The sequence below is a fragment of the Perissodus microlepis genome, chromosome 15, assembly GCF_051167445.1.
Source record: "Perissodus microlepis isolate ML-2025 ecotype Zambia chromosome 15, ASM5116744v1, whole genome shotgun sequence".
Lineage (NCBI taxonomy): Eukaryota > Metazoa > Chordata > Actinopteri > Cichliformes > Cichlidae > Perissodus > Perissodus microlepis.
The window spans coordinates 8,351,194-8,371,413 of NC_140475.1; the positions used below are offsets into that span (position 1 = coordinate 8,351,194).

Here is a 20,220-nt window from a genome sequence, read left to right on the forward strand (position 1 = left end):
GGCTCAGGTGACACAATTGGGGTCTTCGAGTATAGTGGCCACCAAAGAGTGGACTCAGAGGTGTGTTGTTTCAGTATTAGAAATGAAAATTGGTGCGTTGTACTACAAAATAAAGGAAGAATAGCATAGACTATCTAAATGCGGGGCTTAGTCATCATTTATTTGTAGCTTTTTTAATGTGCTGCAAGTTGACATCAATAATGTAGTTTAATAATATAGTTGATGAAAATGGTTAAAGTCTGTATTGATCAAAGCCAAAACAAGTGGAACAAATGAAAACTGGATGAAACAGGAAAAATAATGCTTTTGATTGTTTTATCATGTTAAAAAGAAATTGTGATGTGATTAGATCAGTAAGAGAGTTGAATAAAATCAATGTGTGGAATTTTTTTAAATGTGAAACTAGTTGTCCTCGATCCGACTGAAAAAGATAAAAGTGGCGAGATGTTAAGAGAGGTGAGAGCCTCTAGACCGCGGTCGACGCGGAGGGAAAGCGTGCGCGGGGATAAAGTATGACGATAAAAGCTTTTCAGGATCAAAGCCCGCGTGTGCTTTCACAGATCATGCCGGGACAGAAACAGCCCGGCTTATGTATTTTCAAGTGTGTGTGTGTGTGTATACGCACGAGAGCTGTGTGTACACCTGCATGCTGTATGTAGCCCTATGTGTACGTTACATGTGCATTGCAGTTTCTCACGGCCATGGCGCTGATGTCGTGAGTGACAGCCTTGTTAAATTTCACTAAAGCATGAAACGTGACATGAAAGTGGCTTGTGTGTGTGACTTAGTGTGTGTGTGTGTGCGCGCGTGTGTAAAGTGATCCATACTAGGGCACTGGCTAACCTTTGAACCCCGTCTTAAACAGCTAAGTGCTGCTTCTTATTCACTCACAGCAGGACCCTCTAATCAGAACCATAACAGCACAGTGTGTTCTCCACACACACACACACACACACACACACACACACAAATATTGAAATGTCTACATACCTGCAGTTCAGAGTCTGCTTAGCCATGCACTTTCTCTGTATACTTACCTGTGATTGCGATAATGTGCAAATGACTGCTTGAATTTGGTGTGAGTGTGCATCTGTATGCGCATTTCCATGTGCGGGTGTGTGTCTTTGGCACCCCACACGTGCCCTACACCTCAACATTGTGTTGACACAGTGATTATAGGGCAGCTGGTACACATTGGCCCTGGCTCCGCCCTGCATTTACTGTTCTAATTAGTTCCTGTTGCAAATAAGACAGAGGAATTTTAATAGAGAACCACTGGTCTGCAGTCTAGCTGCACATACCCTCACACACAGCAACAGCCTGCGTGTGAGCACAGGGAGAAAGTTTGCGGCTGAATAGTGTTTTCTTGATTCTTTTTTTCTTCCCTACATCAGTGAAGAAGTAAAAAGTTCCAGCACACTAACTGACATGGCCAAATGTCCCCCCACCCACACAAAAAAGTTAAGGCTTGTTTTAGTGTCTGTGGTGATCTGTTTAACGGCGAAGACTAAACCCCGTGCTTTGACCTAACATGACCCCGCCGTGACCTTTCAACTCTTTAAGGGTTGAAAATGAGGCTTGAGCGTGAGCTGGAGTGGGGTCACGGGTGAACAAGGGAAAATTAATATCTGTCACTTAGGTGCCAGTTAGTACTTCTGTCACAGTGGCGGCTACAGCTACTGACACCACGTCCTGATTTATTTCTTTTTAAACATTTAACATTTGAAAATGAGAACATTTGTAAGTAACATTTAATGTGATGTAATTTCCCGTTGAGGTAACTGATGATGCGATTTGCGTTTTTAATGCCTCCTTGGCAGAATTTTCTCTGTATTTGGTGTTGTTCAAAATGTGATGATTCTAGTATATGAAAAAAAGAGAAAAAGATCTGTGTTCAGCTGCTCACGTATTAACATGGTGGGTAGTGGCACATGTTGGAATTGGCAGATTTTTATGCGGGATGCCCTTCCCAAACCCAAGCCCGAAGGGATTTGTGTCTCCTCCCAGGATTGAACTGGCAAACCTTAATTTGTTAGTTAAATGTGTTAGCCACTTCGGTGTTAATACTAATATAATCTGTCCTGTTTACAAACTGATTTATGAGGCTCGTTTATGACACACTAAATGCGTTTTTTCATGAACTGTATGTGTGTGTGTGTGTGTGTGTGTGTGTGTGTGTGTGTGTGTTTAATAACATTTCCTTTCCTCTGTTGTCTCGGCAGGTAAAGAAATCACACACTGAATCTCATGTTCCAGACCCTTCAGACGTCAGGTACGCTCATGTGTCTGTTTGCATAATGTGAGATACAGAATGTGCTTTTTCAGAACTCTCTCTCTCTGTGTGTGTGTGTGTGTGTGTGTGTGTGTGTGTGTGTGTGTCCGTCCTAGTTCTTTAGTCATGGTGCAGAGAGGTGAGGTTTCACTGCAGTTGCAAGCAGTGATGAGGTCATCAACACTTCCCCAAGACCTCTGTGTCCTAAAACTGCACACCTACACACACAACACACACACACACACTCACAAAGAGGAAAATATATACTGATTTGATCAAACAGACAATAAAAAGGGAATGTGCTTTACACACAGTCAGTACATCAATTAGTCAAATTAAATTAGGAAATCAACTATATGCACTAAAGTGCTTGGCTACACCTCTGAATCTTTGAATCTTTGAATTCAGGAAAATCAAGCACCCTTAGTGCAGTCTGTCTGTCTCTGTACTACGATGCCCCTCCAGTTTGTGGAATTCCTCCCCTCTTGGGGATTCTACGATCAGCTGAAAGCTTTAGGCATTAACATCAGCACAAAAACTGTGCGCTGGGAGCTTCATCGAGAGTCAAAAATTTTTACAGTGTCAAAAGACTGCTGTAGCATGCTGTGTCTAGTTAGCTGTTGATAGCCTGAAGTGCTGGCAGTTGTAGACAGTTTTGTTTTTATTTTTTTAATTATCCACTTTAACTACTTATCCTAGTCTGAAATAGCTTAAATTGCAGAAACAGAGTAGCTGCAACCTGACAATTTGGAGATTTCACTTACTGCATGCCAGGATCCTGTAGCTTTGCCATTCTTCTCTTACTGCCTGTTTTCCCCTTTTGTCCCCCTTTGGTAGCTTATTGATGAAGCAGTTTATACTTCTTAACAGCCGCATTGCAGCTTTTAACTATTTTTCTTTTTCTTCTTCTTCTTTTTTTTGCCTTCAGAAGGAATTGACAAGAAGGCACTTTCTTGCATAAAAAATCCTCTGAAATGGGCTTCTGTTTATATACTGCAACTTATTCAGTTAAGAGGGGGGAAAGGAGTAGATAAATCAAAAACAACCAGCTACAGGCCTAAATCTGCTAATTTAACAAAACGCGCCGTGCATCTCAGTAATATAGAGCATATTTTTTCAATGACCGAGCCATGATGTGAAAACCAGAGAAGAGTTTATGAAACACCACAACTCTTGCCATCGCCTCCTGAGAGGAGTGAAACAGAGGGAAAAGAGGAAAAAACAAGAAGGGGAGACAGAATCATTTCCTGCTGTTGAAAGACAAAAGAAAAGGATGGATGAAGGGGTTTAAGCACATGATGGAGAGAAAAAAAATGCGGGTTGGGGGTGGGAAACGAAGTGGTGGCGGCAACATAATCTGTGAAAGTTCTTAACTTTTCCCTTGTGTAGCAGATACACTTAAGGCCTTTGTTTGAAGGTAGGACTTGGCTCGTTTATTTTGTCCGCCGTAAACTGTCGTTGACGTCCATGCAATGAACGGGAGAACAAAATGAGTGTTTAGCCGTAAATAAGGAAACAAAAAGAAGAGTTGACCGAAATGGAGAGAGCTGATTTAGAGTGTTTATCTTTCACGCATTCTCCATTTTGCACCGTTTAGCAGGGTCTTTCTCGTTTGCTGAAAGCTATATGTTTATACCCGTCAGTCCGACTGTGGGTTGCAGTCATGTGTGGAGATACTATCTGCCCATAGCATTGAGATGGCCTTCTGCCAGACCGCCACACAGATGCACACGCTCTCTTTTCGTACACACACACACACACACACACACACACACACACACACACACACACACACACACACACACACACACGCGCGCATAAACACACACCGAGCAGCAGCGGCCCGCATTTGTTTTATTCTTCTTCCATCTCTGTCATTTCTGGCTTTGATGTCTCACACAAGAGCACAAGTGTGACCAACCTGCGGGCTGCATGAGTCAGTGCTCAGAAATATGCACACACACACATTCGTAAGAAGTATTGTCCACACACAGACCGATTCAACATGAAACTATAGTCTTGGTCCGAATGTACTGAAATGTGGGTTTGTGGTAACAGTGGTGAAAAGTCTGAATAAAGTATTTAATATACATTTGCTTGAAATCTAGAACTATAAAAATGTATTAATAGGATTTTTACCTCTTAGTTAGGGGTTATAGAGCCTATAGAGAGAGCAGTTGTTGCCACAATAAACTGTAATACACAAAAGGCAGACTTTTATTCCACTGTGTGCATCTGCACTCTGTTCATGTCTTACTTACTTCCACTTCCAGTCATCCGCGCACACATGCAGACACACTCTCACTTTACCATTACCACCTTGTGTGCTGGTTCGTCCCAGTCATGCATGTGGAACACATTGTAAAACTAAAGCATGCTGGCAGGCTGTGGGTTTGTATTGGAGCCCAGAATTTATATATACACACACACACACACACACACACACACACACACACACACACACACACACACACACCGCCACACCATAAAAGAGCCAGCAGGCCCACATACAAGGTGTAGCCCCTCTGAACACATGCTCATGTAAGCTAACTGGTGCTGAGAAGTATGAAGTTTATGACTGTGAGGATCTACAGTACAGTGGGATCTTAACATAATGTATGGTCGATGTAAATTCCCACCTGCGAGAACATATTGGCATTGATCTGCTATTCATTAAAGAGCACATACAGCACATAACAGTAGAAGAGAGTTTACTTCTTTTTCCTTGCCATCTTCTCTCCCCAAATAGGTCTATGGAAATGCAGGACCTAGCCAGTCCTCATAACCGAGTGGGAGGTGGAGATTCGACAGGCTCCAAGCTGGACAAGAACAACCTTGGCAGCCCGTCTATCACCACCAATGGAACAGGAGGTGAGATGATGGGATTTTTAGGAGGTTTTCTTAGGGGCTCCAGTATTTTGTACTCAGCTGTGTATCTGAAACTCAAAGAAAAAAATGTGTTCGACTGCTTAATAAATCTGCACACATTCCCAGAGGAAGTCAATATGATGGCAAATACATAGATTTAGTTGTTTTCTGAGAAAAAGTGGGCTTATGGGCTCATGGCAACCCCAATGCTACTCCACCATCCCACATTACTTTCAAGTAGCTGATCAGCTCCCTCCCACTCTAAGATGCCAGTTTAAGTAAAGCACAAAAAAAGAACTAAGAATTTTAAAAATTAAGTTTTATTTTTCCAAAATAAAGGTTGTCATTAAATTATATGAATCTTTCTTTGTTTGCAATCTTCTTCCATGAAAAAGGAGATCTGATGTGCTGCTGCAATAGATCTTTGCATTATTGACTGCCCACTGTGTCACAAAACCACTGTCTGACTATGGCCAACTGTAGTCAAAGGCATGACCTAATATCCCTGTGTGGATGCTTTTCCCACATCGTCATATTAATGTTGGTCCAGAATGAACGTTACAGCTGACCAATAATGTTGTGATGTCATAGCTTTGTAATGTTGGGGTGGGGGGGCTTTTGTTAGTATAAAATTCTCTTCTGGAACAAATGCTAAGCATTTCAAGCATTTTCTTTATTCATTTATACAATATGATAAATATTGTTTGGGTTACATTTAGATTTAAATTTAGGTTACCAATGTTGCTTAGCTACAAGTGATAGTTTCTTTATAGCATTAGCTAGCCTCTTGGCTAATGCTAACTGATTGCTCAGACAACATCATCCGTCAGATGCAATGTTTATCCAGGAACAACACCAACATGGGGTATGTCAGATACATAAATATCAAATATACTATATAAGAAATAAATAAATAAAACCTATATGTTTCCCTTTTGAACTAAACAAACAAGATTTGTTCATTTTTAAGCTTAAAAAGGTGCTGGTAAGCCAGATTGGTTACATTTGGACAGGAAAAAGCCAACAGTTTCACGTGTTTCAAGGCTAACTAATCTGACCCTCTGAAAATGATCTTAGTCCTTTCTAACTCTAAGCTAGAAAACAAATTTGCCAGTATGTACGTTTACTTGAAATGCTGCATAAAGGTCCATGATGTATTAAAGTTAAAGGGTGAATTATTTCTTTAAAGAAAGAAGAGAGCCATTGATGCAGGAACAGTGAATTTACTGATTTCTGTTTTTCTTTTTTTACGTTGTGTAAAATGCAGTTGAAAGTCTAAACTCCTCCATTCAGAATACTCATTGTCTTTTATTCCTTTTTTTAATATAATCTTAATGCCAAAGGAGGTCCAATGCACATGTTGAAAGTTACTTAACGCAAGAGCATTTGATGAGAAAAATGTAATGCAATGAAATTTATTGCAAAATCATCAGTCAGAAATCCTTTCAGCATGTAGAGATAAATACTTTTTGAGGAATTTATGGAGATGGAGGGACACACGCAGATACAAATGCATGCGTACACACTTCCACGCTGGCATGAGTTCTTGAATAAACCACCGGAGAATGTGTGTAAACACACGGCGAAGCACTTCTGCACTCCTCCGCTAACGGCTTGGCAAAGTGTCTGTATGTGTGTGTTGGAGAGCAAGCTCAAAATCCCACTGGAAACTATTTCCTCTACAAGAGCATTAAAGCATCACTGCTCTCTTATATGTCAACACCAGTGAGCCCGCTCCTCTCTTTTTCTTCTTTTTCTGTACTCTGAGTCTGTATGCGTTTCTCCTTCTTTCTATTAATCTTTTTTTTTTCTCCTCTCACCCTTGATCTTCCCACTTTCTCATGCTCTGTCCTCTGGAACCATTTCTGTCAGGACAGTTTGATGATATAGCCCTGGACATGGTGCTTTTGTTGAGGGCCATCGTTTGATCTATTGCTGATTTACCAGGCGGTGGAAACCACTTCTAATAATAATAATAATGTCATGGAAAAAGTGAGATGCTGTATTTTAGTCATTTTGATGTGTTAACATACTCGCAGTCACACATGCTCAGTGTGGGCTAACAGCACACCAAGACTGTATTAGAGCACATTAAATCATTTTTGATGAGCTCACAGTTAATGATTTAAGCAGACAGAGCTCGGGCTTCACAGAGAGCCAAAACAATCTACATACTCAACATTCCCCTCACCTGACATCAGCGAACGCTCAGGCCCAAAGGCCATCTCCATAGCAATTCATTTGTCTTCATTACAGCTTGTCCAGTGGATTGTATTGTTCCCTTAGGGGATTAATGAAGTTGTCCTGAACTCAATTGAGTTTTCAGATGGTTGCTAGTGATGGACGTTTGAGAAAAGAAGCCCCTGAAACACATTATGTAGAATGATAAACTGATTAACAGGTGTCCTCTTCTTTTAAAAAGCGCAATCACGTGATGATAGATGAGCTGCTAATTAGAAGAATAGCTCGAGACTTTAGCAAGAACATATTTGTAGAGACAGAAATATCAGGAGATTAATCTAATAGCTGTTTGTTAAAGCAGATACAGTTGTCATGTATTATAATAAAATAGCTCTGTCTTAAAAGTCGCATATCCTTCTACTTTGACATATTAATGTTAGTCTCACATGTCCCCAGAATGTATATGTATTTATATTTCTCACTCTAACTCAAGCTATCTAAATGTGCCTTTTTGTGGATGAATCAGGGATTAAATGTGTTTAACCAAAATTCAGTTCAGTTTCATTAGCTACAACCAGTCCTGATTACTACCAGACCTGTTGAATCAAGAAGTTATTGAAACAGTCTGTATGACAAAGTGAAATAGGCTTATAGACCTCAAAAATTCACAGATCATGCCACCATCTATAGAAATGTAAGAACTGTTTAGAATCGGTTAAAGTCACTGGTTGGAAACTGTTACAAAGCCATTTCTAAGGCATTGGGACTGCATGGTGAGAGCCATTTTCCAGAAATGGAGAAAACGTGGAACCATGGTGAACCTTCCCCGGAGCGGTCAAGCTACCAAAATTACTCCAAGAGCGCATCGACAATTCATTCAGGAGGTCACAAAAGAACTGAGAATAACATCTAAAGAACTAAAAGGCCATACGTTCTTTCAGTTATGGTCAGTGTTCATGATTCAACAATAACAAAGACTGGGCAAAAATGGCACCCTTTGGAGAGTTCCAAGGAGAAAACCGCTGATGACCAAAAAGAACACAAAGATTCACATTTGCCAAAAAACTTACTATAACTGATGGAACCATAAATTCTGCTCTCTACCAGAAAATTCTGGAGAATGAGGAGAATGTCCGGCCATCAGTTCATGCCCTGATACTCAAGCAGGACAATGATTTGAAACACCAGCATTCCACCTCTGAATGGCTCAGGAAAAAAAAAGGTTTTGGAGTGGCCTAGTTATAGTCTGGATTTCTGATTGAGATTCTTTGGCATGACAGGACGATCATGCTTAAAAACCCTTTAATGTTGTTGGATTGAAACTATTCTGCAAAGAAGAGTGGGCCAAAATTCCTCCGAAGTGACATGAAGACTCACTACATGGGTTGCTGTGTGACTTTGTGTGACCAATTGAGGCAGCATCAGTTCTTTCTTCTGAAACATGCTCAGTTTCAGAAAGTTTTTTATTGGATTGTTGATATCATAAAGAGGGGATATCCTTAATATGGTCATCACAGACTTCTGGTTATGGATGTGAGCACAGGAGCCCAATCCATCCGTTCTCTTCCCTTTATCCAATTCAGGGTCGCTGGTGGGCTGGAGCCTATCTCAGCTGTCTTAGGGTGAGAGGCAGGGTACACCCCGGACAGGTCGCCAGTCTGTCGCGGGGAAAACACATAGAGACAGACAACCATTCGCACCGCATTGACTCACCCAGCTATTTTTCTTTTCTCTTTTTCCCTAAGGGGCAGCCAATTACAAGAAAGTTTGCATAAATGGGATGACTTAAAGGGAAAATTATTCAGACAGAGAATGAATTGAAGGGCTTACCAAAATCCAGTGTGAGATAAATAAGGGTTATTTTGACCTACACCCAAATGGATATATTACCTTTGATTTAAGACTCAAACTAGACTTAACAGGTGGGAAAATTTGTCCAAGGCTTTGTCCAAGGGTAACAAAATCCACCTACCAGCACCTCTAGAGTTCTGAAATCAGTTTGGTTTAATCTGTACAAAAAATCAGCAGGTTGGGGGTTATACATGCCTTTACTGATGTTTTGTTTCTAAGCTTTTGGAGCGCTGGGAAGCAGCTGTTCTACCAGTTTTATAAGCTAACCATTTCCTTACTCTAGCTTCATATTTAGCATAGAGACAAAATTGTTACTGACCGTCTTAATAACTTGGCAAGAAAACATGAAAGCAAGACGATGGGGGAAAAAAAACACAAGTCTTTAAATATTCCCACAATATAACTATTTCGGGAATGTTTTTTTTTTCTTTTATATTTAACGCAAATGTCTAAGAAAAGATTAGTACCATGTGACCCCTTTGACCTGCATCTGGTTTTCAGTGGGTCGTATCCTCATCACCTTCCCACCTTGCACCCCTATAGGTGAAAGCATGACCGTTCTTAACACGGCTGATTGGCTGTTGGGCTGCAGCAGCCCATCCCCTGCCACAGGCTCCAAGGAATATGGTACAGAGGTGCATGTGTGTGAATCCCAGAGCAAAAATTTTACAGCAATACAGTAAAAGCATAAGGGATGCCTTTCTTTAGTTTTAGCTAGCCACGGTTGTTGACTTGTTGTTAGTTGTGTTTTTTTATTTTTGGTTTTGTTTGTTGGTTCTTGCCAGAGTTGCTCTGACTGATTTTTGGTTTGCTGTGAATTTTCTCTCTGCTTTCTGAATCTTTATCGTTTTTCTGCATCCCAGTTTATTACTGTGTGTGAAGTTTCTTTCTCTCTTTTTTAGTTTTTTATTTTTGCAGTATATTTACAGGGTTCCTACCAAAGACCCTCTGAAAAGAGGTGAATTTGATAAATTTGCAGGGGGAGGGCAATAAATCGCAAATATTTGCTAAGGATCACTTTGCATTAATTCATTTTTGAATGTGTTACTTACATTTTATAGTTTTCAAAGTCATCCATATCTTAAAAATAGCATCAGAAAACAATGACGAAGTAAAAAGCTTCGAGCATAGTGGTTACAGAGAGCCATTTAAAGACTGTGAAATTCAATAGCGCTTGCAATGGGAACCCTGCACGCAGCATTAAGTTGACATGCTGGAATTGCATGGACGTTTTCTGCTCTTATCCACTAAGGTTTGTTTCTGTCTGTGTGTTGTGGGAAGTCTTTACTGCTTTACCCTAATACTGACCTTTTCCTTTTCCTTTAAGTGAAAACAGAGCCGTTGAACAACAGCGATACAGTTACTACGACAGGGGACACAGCCCTGGATACATACGCAGGCTCAGGTAAAGCACAGACCCTTGGATAAATATGCACACAATTCATAAATATCACCAAAGTCCATACCTGTCAGTCAGAGTTTATTCATTAATCTAGCATTAAGAATCCAAAAGGAAGACTAGGAATTTGCAAAGCATCATGGGCAGGATAATGGCGTGTGGACTTGTGACAAAACCAGAAGGAGAAGTGTATTTTGCATAGATTATAGTTAGTTTTTAACTTGCTTCCCCAAAACAGCTATTGCTAATTTTAAATTTGCAGGCTTGAGTTTAACCTTTTGACCGTCTTTTATTTATTTATTTTTTAGTAGTTGTATAAGTAGCTGTGATAGTGGTCAGAGAGCTGATCAATATATAATATACATTCTGTGATTCAGGTGAATACACTGCTTTTTAAAACTGTAGGTTTGAAAAAATCAAATCCCTCTGCACTCGAAGTTGCTGTAAGACTGTAGATGGGGAAAAAAAGTACAGTGAGTTGACAATTGAATCAGCCATAGATAGACGCAGAAATATAAATGCCTTCTGGTCTCCGCTTGACTTGCTCTGTTTTTTTTTCAAACGCACAGAAGTCACACAAACACCATCATCCATTTGAGCTCACTGGTAGACCTGCTGAAAGCTTTAATCCAGTGAAATATTGCCTGTCCTTGGATTGCATCATCATCAAAGGCTGGCAGAGGGATAAGAGAGGGGCAGAGACATTTTACTTGTCCTTTTTTTTTTTTTTTTGGACTCACACACGTCCCCCCTTCTCTTTCATACTGTAACACACACACAAAGCCATTCTACAAAACAGAGAGAGGGGTTTAAACCCAGCAGGGTGTTTGTCAGTACTGAGCTCTGACATCTCAATGACCACAAACAGACATTGTGTTTTGCTATGAGGCCCACTGTAAGGGTTTCAGGGACTGCGGTGATCTCTAAAGGAAGAACTTGGCTCCCCTCCATTCAAAATGCTTCAAATTATGTTTACTGGAACGGCATCTCGGCTCAAATAAGCTGGAGGCCCCGAATTGTCCTGCTCAGGAGTGGTTTTGGTAAATGCTCAGAAAAACAGCAGATTTGAGTTGACACCATCCGTAACATGTTTTTGCCTTGTTGTTTTTGATTATTTTGCTGTTTTTAGTAATCACCAGCAGCGGCTACAGCCCTCGTTCAGCCCACCAGTACTCCCCCCCTCTCTACCCATCCAAGTAAGTCCAAGTTTTAAAACTGAACAGGCATCTTTGTTTACATTCTGTAAGGTTAGCTAAAGTTGAATTTTACTCAACGAAATAACTCCTAAATGCTATAATATACCAAGTGGCTAATTTACCTACTCCCACTGTCACTTTCCTCTCTCTTATAGGCCCTACCCTCACATCCTCTCCACGCCGGCAGCTCCTTCCATGCCGACGTACACCGGCCAACCTCAGTTCAGCAGCATGCAGCAATCAACCGTCTATACTGCTTATTCTCAGACAGGCCAGGCCTACGGATTGTCTACCTATGGTGTGAACCAACACACGCTGAATAAGCCACATAGTTCTACCCACACATGTCCATACAAAAACTGCAGAAAAAGTATTTTTCGAAGATTTACAAACTAAACTGCAAGTGTTGTGTGAAAGGAAAAAATATTTTAAAGAAGGAATCTTATTTATATGGTATTATTTTGTGGTAAGAGACATTGTTCAAACTCAAACCTAGGTTTTCCTATGCAACTGGGTTGATGCGTTTGTGCTGAGTGACTGGTTTGGATGCCCTTTAAAGACTAGAAGTAAACTCATTATGCTGTATTCTATTTGGGGAGAAATCAAATATTTTCACCCATTCAATCATTGCAACTGGGTACAGCCAAAGATTCTAATAAACTGAACTGAAAGTGAACTCGTAGCAGAATGAGGACAATATGCAGTTAGAGCCATAAGTATGTGGGCGATGAAACAATCTCTTGTAACTTTTCCTGTTGTACACCACCGCACTGGATTTTAAAACAAGCAATCAAGATGTGATTGAAGAGCAGACTTCCAGCTTTAATTAAATTGAATTAACAAAAGTATTGTATTAACTGTTTAGAAATTACAGCCATTTTTATACCAGTCTCCCCATTTTTAGAGGCTCAAAATTAATTGCGCAGTTGACTGTTTCGTGTCCCAGTAAGGCCTATTCATTTGTTATTCAATGAAAAATTAAGCAGATGAAAATGTGGAGTTGATTCAAAGTGTTTTTATATTACATTTTGGTTATTCATAAGTGAGGGAAGCCCAAATAAAGCTATCAGAGAGACAGTGGCCAAATCACTGGTAGATTCTTAAAAATCTACGGCGTTACTGCAACACCAAAAGTCTTGAAAGAACACAGAGGCTAACTAAAGCGGATGAGGACAGAACTATTTCCGTGGTTAAGAAAAACAACTTCAGAACATTTAAACACGTCGGGAACACTTTCACAGAGATAGGTGTTTCATTGTCAAGGCCTACAATCAAGCAACGCCTTCATGAATGGAAATGCAGACCAGCAAAGTGCAGACCGCTGGTTACACTCAAGAACAAGAAGGCCAGAGTGGACTTTGCCAGAAAACATCTAAAAGAGTCTGCACAGTTCTGACAAAAATCTTTGGACACATGGAACTGAGATTAATGTGTATGGGTGCCAGTGGAGCTGGGTCACTAGTGTATATTGATGATGTGACTGCTGATAGAAGTAGCAGGATGAATTGTGAAGTATTATGGGCTTTACTCTCTGCTCAGATTCAGCTGCAAAACTGATTGGACAGCACTTCACAGTGCAAACGTTAATGACCCAAAACGAACTGCAAAAGCAAGCAAGAGTAACTGAAAGCAAGAAAAATAGAGACTCTTTCTGATGGGATATGCTTTTCAGTCACCTGATCACAGCCAATCAGAGCATGCTTTGCAGTTACTGATGACAAAACTGAATGCAGCGAGACCCTCAAACAAGCAGCAACTGAAGGTGGTGGAAGTAAAGGCCTGGCAGAGCACCTCAAGCATGGAAGGAGCATATAGTGATGCCCATAGTATCTTGACTTCAGTCAGTCATTAACTGCAAAGGATTATAGTTATAAAAATAATCCTTATAATTAAAATTAGGTTAGTTTGTTCAGTTTATTTTGATCCTCTAAAACTGGGGACAATGTATATATAAATAGTTAATGCAATACTTTTCAAATTCAAATTTTATTTGTCACACACACAACCATACACAGTACGACACGTGGTGAAATGCTTATTGCTGTGCAATGCCTGACCATTAAATGATTTACATATTTACAGATTACTACAAAATTTGCAGATTTTAACTTAGAAATTTACAGTTAAAATGTGCAAATAACAGTTTACATAAGAAATTATGAATAAAAAGAAATGAGAAGAGTCCATTGTTGGGATGGGAGAGGTCCATCATAATCTTCCTGGCTTTAGTCTTGCACTGCTTGGTGTAGATGGACAGCAGGTCAGGAAGCTCTGATTGAATGATGCGTTCAGCCGAGCGCACCACTCTTTGCAGATCTTGTCTGTCCTGCTTGGTGCCGTTCCCAAACCAGGTGCAGATGTTTCCCGTCAGGACGCTCTTGATGGTGCAGGAGTAGAAGTTCTTAAGCACCCTCAGTGGCAGATGGAAGTCTCTAAGTCTTCTGAGGAGGAAGAGACTTTTGTTAAACTCTGCTAATTAAAGCTGAAACATTTAATATCATTATTTTTTTTTCAATTGCCATAGACCTCGGTGTGATGCTTCCCGGCATAAAAACAGAAAGCGGCCTAGCCCAGAGTCAGTCTCCTCTGCAGACAGGCCTCAGCTACAGCCCCGGCTTTACCACACCTCAGCCTGGACAGACTGCCTACTCCCCCTATCCAATGCCAGGTCTGTTTATAACACAGCCTTTTATTTAACTTAAACATTTTTGGTATTTAAGTTCTTGCTAAAGGGGGGTTAATTTTTGAACAGGTTCCAGTTTCACTCCTTCCTCAGGCCTCTACACCACCAACAACTCAGTGTCCAACCCCGCCAACTACACTGCCACACAGCAGGTACGACCGCATGCATTTGTGAACACAGGTTGGTCTATCAAACGAAGCTAATGTGTTAGCTCTTTGTTGTCATTTAATGTGATTATCTTATAATGCTGTCTCCAAAGCAGAAAGAAAAAAAGGGAAAAAAGGATCCGAATTTCATATTAGTTGCATTAGGATTTCAGACCAGAAATGGTTTTCCAGGCATGCTCCCACGCAGTTTTCATCATCACAATGCAACCTTGCAACAGGGAAAATTCTGGGAGAGAAACAGACAATTAGTCTTTGTGAAAGAGTGTTATGGTCTGAATATTTCTCTATGTCCATATGATGAATTGCATTGTGGTAGTAAAAATGCTTAAAGGGGGATTTTAATGTCTCACTATGATAGATGTGGCTGTTTACAGGAAGAAAGTCAAGGTTTGGCCCATGTGGGTGGATTAAGGGGGAATATAGTGTGTGCGCATGTGTGTGTACTTGTATTACTCATGTTGTGGGGACATAAATCTTTTTAAACAGTCACACTGTGGGGACCTGCCTCCCTTTTGGGGACAAAGAAGCAAGATCCAGTTGCATGAATTGCAACATTTAAGTTGGTTTAAGGTTAGGGTTAATCTTGTTGGGTAAGCAAAGTAAAGTCGAAGTCATGGTTGGTCTCCGGGAAACAAACGCAAGTCAAAGTAAAAATCTCTATGTAGAAACAAGCTTACTTTCTATGACTCTGTTGCATTTACATTTTTCCTTTACCCCTTTTGATACTTCAGAGCGTGCACACAAGTGTTGCACTGTATGACTACACACCAACTGTGCCTTCTTATTGTGTGTGGCTTTGTTTAAGGACTTCTGGAGATGGATGTAGTGACAGGTTTAGAGAGCTGACTCATAAAAAGCGTCCATCTCCACTGGGTCTGTAAAAAGCAGCAGCACGAGGTTTTAATTGTTTCAGAGATATAAAATACAGAAAGGCAGGGACAAAAGATTAGAGACATGAGAGGGAACACTTGTAAAATCTGTCCTCAGAAGTCAGACTGGTCCTTTCAGGAAAACCTCTCCGTCTCCCTGTTTCTTTTTGTTTGCTTGGTATGTCTTTGCGTGCTCATAATTCTTGTTATTTTCCGCAGGATTATCCCTCATATACGACGTTTGGCCAAAACCAGTATGCTCAGTATTATTCCACCTCCCCTTACGGGACGTACATGACCTCCAACAATGTGGATAGCACCGGTTCCACAGCAGCCTACCAGCTGCAAGATCCCACCCCCGCCATAACCGGACAGGCTGCTGAACTTCACCCAGGTTTGTGTTAACATGGGCATAGTTTAGAAAGAAGCAGTCGAATTACCAACACCACACCCCGGCTCTAACTTCATAAATATGCAAACAAATGTCAAAAAAATTTTTCACCACTTCTGATTGCGGTTTCATAATCTTGTTTCCACAGTTTTAAGTTAACCGAGTTCAAAGCCCTCTTTCTACGATGATGAAGCACAGGAAGTAACTTTAGACTGTAGCCATAGTTACCTGGCATTGCGCTGGCTAATTGGAGAATCGACATGTGTTTACATTATCGTCCGAGACTTTGATTAGAGACAAGTCACGTTAAATATTGCACTTTGGTGGGCAAGCCGGAGGAGAAAGCGGGAAGCAAGAAGGACTTAAACTGCACACTTGTGCTCAGCAATATGGATTCGTGTTCGGCTTTTCATTTTTTCCATATTATTATTTGGTTTATTTTGGCTGTAATTCAGGAAGCCTGATTAAAGGAGCTTATCATTCTTCCTGTCACTAGCTCTTTTTCTTCCGCTGGCTTTCTCACTTTTTCTCTTTCGCTCTTTGTCCAGGAGTGTCTTTTTTTTTTTTATCACCAACTTTTTCTTGTGTGTGAGTATCTTTATCCACCCCTTTTCACTCTCTCCACCCCACCCCCCCTTTTTCTCCCTGATTGAGACATAATAATATGCGAGCCGAAGCTCAGAGTCTGGTTCTAGTTACCGCGCAGCAGTGGGAGCATATGGCGTTAGGAAAGTGTGCGTGTGTGTGTGTTTGAGCCTTTGGGAGCATTCCCATGTATTCTCCTCAAGAAAATTGTATGTACTGTATCTTAGCAAGAAGCATCACATTACCTAACCTAACTAATTTATTGCACACTTCAATCTTCCCACTCCCCTGTTAAATCTTTGCATGTGCACGCTGTCATGAATCAGTCAGAATACCGGTGGTACTTTTGTTTAGGTTTCTTGGTAGCCTTTAAGTTGATCCGTCATGCCAATTACCTTGAATTATTAAACCTGACAACATGGCTTATTACTGTACAGGGTTTGAATTATTGCTTCTCCTGAAGTGGCTACAACTCCAGAGCACCTGTGGGATCACCTCAAACCACATCATTAGTGCTGCTTTTAATGGAGTGACTTTAGTTTGTGATTGCTTGTGCAGTTTAAGACAGATATTTGATCACATGTAAATTTAAAATGTTTCAAAAGCCCTGTGTGTGTTTATATACACTCTCAGGGGACTTTGATACAGTGCAGAGCCCTTCCACACCCATCAAAGAGCTGGATGACAGAGCCTGCCGGAGTGGGGGGTCTAAGTCTCGGGGCAGGGGCCGCAAGAACAACCCCTCCCCTCCTCCTGATAGTGACCTGGAGGTAAGAGACTAGAAAACATACACTGAGAGCACCGAGATTACTGAATGAATGCTCCATTCAATTCTCCATGGACACATGGTATTTTCTTTGATCTTTGTCCATTTTCTTTACTTAAGTCTCCAAATTCAATCAAGGAGAAGCTATTAGAGTCATTGTCATTGTCAATACAGGCCTGAATGTATATATTGGCCCTTATTTGCTAATATGTGTATATGTAAAACAAAAAAAAAAGTGTAGCTGCTATATTAACAGCAGATTTATAAAATCTGTACACCGGACTATTTTATTTGTACTACTGCGCATTATATTAGTAAATCAAACTGTGAAACAGCAGGGTTGTGCAATCTGCATCCTGCTCCATCCCAGTTTCTCTATATAAGGAAGCATTTACCGTTAGATGGAATTAGATTAGATGGCAGGGGAAAAAAAGAAAGAAGTGGTGACAGCGTTGTGAGAGTTGAGCCTGCATCTCTAAAGCAAGAAAGCAGGAGACAGACTGAAGAAACTGAAACAATCACGTCCAAAGACGAGGACAGAAAAGGCGCCCTCTTCATAAAGCGAGGCTCCGGCTGAAATAACAGAGGTTTAGAATATTGTTTCTCCTGAGAACGCTCACTGTGGCTCAGGTTTGGACATCAAAGCTGATGTGAAAAAAAGGCTAACAGAATATAAGAAAAAGAAGAAAACAGATGGACGACAAGGAGAACATGATCTGTCAGCCTGTGATGAGAAACTCATTAAAAATAAATAAAAAGCACCAGTGGGATAGTGCCAAGATATTAGACTGTAGGTGATGACATCCAGCAATAATAGAAGTCATTTTTAATGGAAGACCAGATATTTTAAGATAAGAGAAAAGGAATGCTGGAATATCTTTATATCTCCTATTTTGTTTTCTTTACATACAATTTAATTTTAGGTTAAATCTGACTGTAATTCTGAGCATTTTATTGATTTATGGTGTTTTTGAAAGCGGTAAATAATAACCAATAGGCAATAATAGTAGTATAATAATCATGCTATCATCTTACTATAATGATTGTAGCCTATGTTTGTCTGTTTCCTAACTCCACCTAGACAATCATAATATTTTCATGTACAGATTCACTTCTACATTTGTTCATGAAGTATAAGTAAATTCAGGAATGAAAATGTTGATAAATCAGAACATTTGTACTTAATAAATAAATGTACTTATTAAATAAGGGCCATTTGTAAAATCAGAAGAATAGACTCAAATTTCTTGCATTGTGTCTTTTTTGTTGTGATGTGCAGAGGGTGTTTGTTTGGGATCTGGATGAGACGATTATTGTCTTCCATTCTCTGCTCACAGGCTCCTATGCACAAAAATATGGCAAGGTAAGACTGTTTTACTGTGTTTACTTGCTATGTTAAGTTTACTGTTCGTAAAACTTCTATATGTATCTACGCTTGACTGCTCATTGGATTCACGAGCAATGAACCTTCACATCGTGCCAGATTTAAAGCTTGAGCATCAGTTTGACTACTAACACAACTCATAATAGATCATCCATAATAACTGAGCCATCGAGAGGAGGGCCTAATCTTGAACTTTACAAAAGGTGGGCATGAAAATAAAGCCAGTGTTGTTTCTTGAACCTTCAACTCCCCAAGTGAGTCTATTCATGTGGATACTCATTTAAAAAATCTGGTACAAAAAGAAAACAAAAATTGTTACAGTAGAACAGGAGGTAAACTCACCCAGTTAAGTGATGACACCTAATGTTACGCATTATTAGAGGTGTGGCGTGTTGGTGCTGACACCAGCAGCTGCACCCAGCAGCTGTCTGCTAAGCTGCACCTCAACTATGTAACGCAGCCCTAAGTACACCAAATGATTCGATAGTTTGTGCAGCTAGCTTTAGCAGCAATAACTTGTTAAATTGTTTGATGTCCACAGCACTTAAGTGGCGTTTAGATCTGGACTTTGATTGCCTTGTTTGTTTGTATGTTTTTTCTTTTTCCTTTTTCTGTCATTCTGTTGTAGATTTGCTGCTGTGCTTGAGGTCATTGTCCTTTGCGTGACCCAATTTGGGCCAGCTTTAGCTGCTAGACACATGGCCTCAAATTTTACTCCAGAACACTTTAGTATACAGAGCGGTTTATGGTCAACTCGATGACTGCAAGGTGCCGAGGTCCTGTAGCTGCAAAACAAACCCAAATCATCACCCTGTGTAACCGCTGTGGCAGACAGTTGGTATGAGGCATTTGTGCTGATATTCTGTGTTTGATTTTCTCTAAACATCACACATTATGGCCACAAATCTCCACTTTGGTCTCGTCTGTTCAAAGGACATTGTTCTAAAAGTTCCTGTGGTTTGTTCAGAAGCAACTTTACATCCCTAAATTCTGCCTCCATGTTCACCCTGCCCGGGAGCCTTTCTTCTGGTAACACTTCCAAGCTAGCAATTCTTGTTCAGTATTTTTTCTAATTGCATTGTCATGAGCATTTAGTATGCTACCACAGACCTGTAAAGTCTAAGATGTAGCTCTTGGGGTTTTGGCTATTTGTCTGAACATTTCACGGTATAACTTTAAGGTGAATTTCCTGGGGAGATTTGGGCACACCTGAATGATCTGCACTATTAAACAACTAAAATTCCTGCTGTTATAAGGGCGCTCACACTTGCTGCATAGTTAATCAAGGGTATACCTACTCTCTTGAAGAAAATATATGGTGATTGTTTACTGTTACTGTGCCCTGTGGTGTAGGGAGGTGTGGAGCTTTTTTTGGTGGTACGTGGCCACATTCTGAAAACACATCCCACCTCTTCTTTATATTTACAGGTGGAAAATAACATTAAATGCTAGGTTAAATTTTAGCTTTGAAAGTTAATGTTTTCTTGAAAAGATACAATCAACATAGATTAAAATTGGTAATTTACCATCAATTGGTAAATTATATAATGTAGTGAGGATCTATCAGTGAAGCAGATTTTTAGGGATACCAATACTCCACCTTCATAC

The 20,220-nt window shown here is 40.3% G+C and overlaps 1 protein-coding gene across 6 annotated transcripts in view; it reads left to right on the plus strand.

Moving 5' to 3' along the window:
* Nucleotides 1–20,220, plus strand: part of eya4 (EYA transcriptional coactivator and phosphatase 4) — a 52,232-nt gene that overhangs the window by 20,404 nt on the left and 11,608 nt on the right. For 4 of the 6 annotated variants that reach the window (XM_084953059.1, XM_084953056.1, XM_084953057.1 and 1 more), the window contains 11 exons: nucleotides 2,223–2,272; nucleotides 5,022–5,143; nucleotides 9,716–9,799; nucleotides 10,500–10,577; nucleotides 11,701–11,767; nucleotides 11,923–12,065; nucleotides 14,292–14,435; nucleotides 14,520–14,602; nucleotides 15,706–15,880; nucleotides 17,096–17,232; nucleotides 18,508–18,591. In XM_084953059.1, coding sequence (XP_084809185.1) covers nucleotides 2,223–2,272; nucleotides 5,022–5,143; nucleotides 9,716–9,799; nucleotides 10,500–10,577; nucleotides 11,701–11,767; nucleotides 11,923–12,065; nucleotides 14,292–14,435; nucleotides 14,520–14,602; nucleotides 15,706–15,880; nucleotides 17,096–17,232; nucleotides 18,508–18,591 — 1,167 coding nt within the window. The remainder of the gene's footprint in view (nucleotides 1–2,222; nucleotides 2,273–5,021; nucleotides 5,144–9,715; nucleotides 9,800–10,499; nucleotides 10,578–11,700; nucleotides 11,768–11,922; nucleotides 12,066–14,291; nucleotides 14,436–14,519; nucleotides 14,603–15,705; nucleotides 15,881–17,095; nucleotides 17,233–18,507; nucleotides 18,592–20,220) is intronic. The other 2 variants (XM_084953060.1, XM_084953062.1) reach the window with 1 other exon arrangement.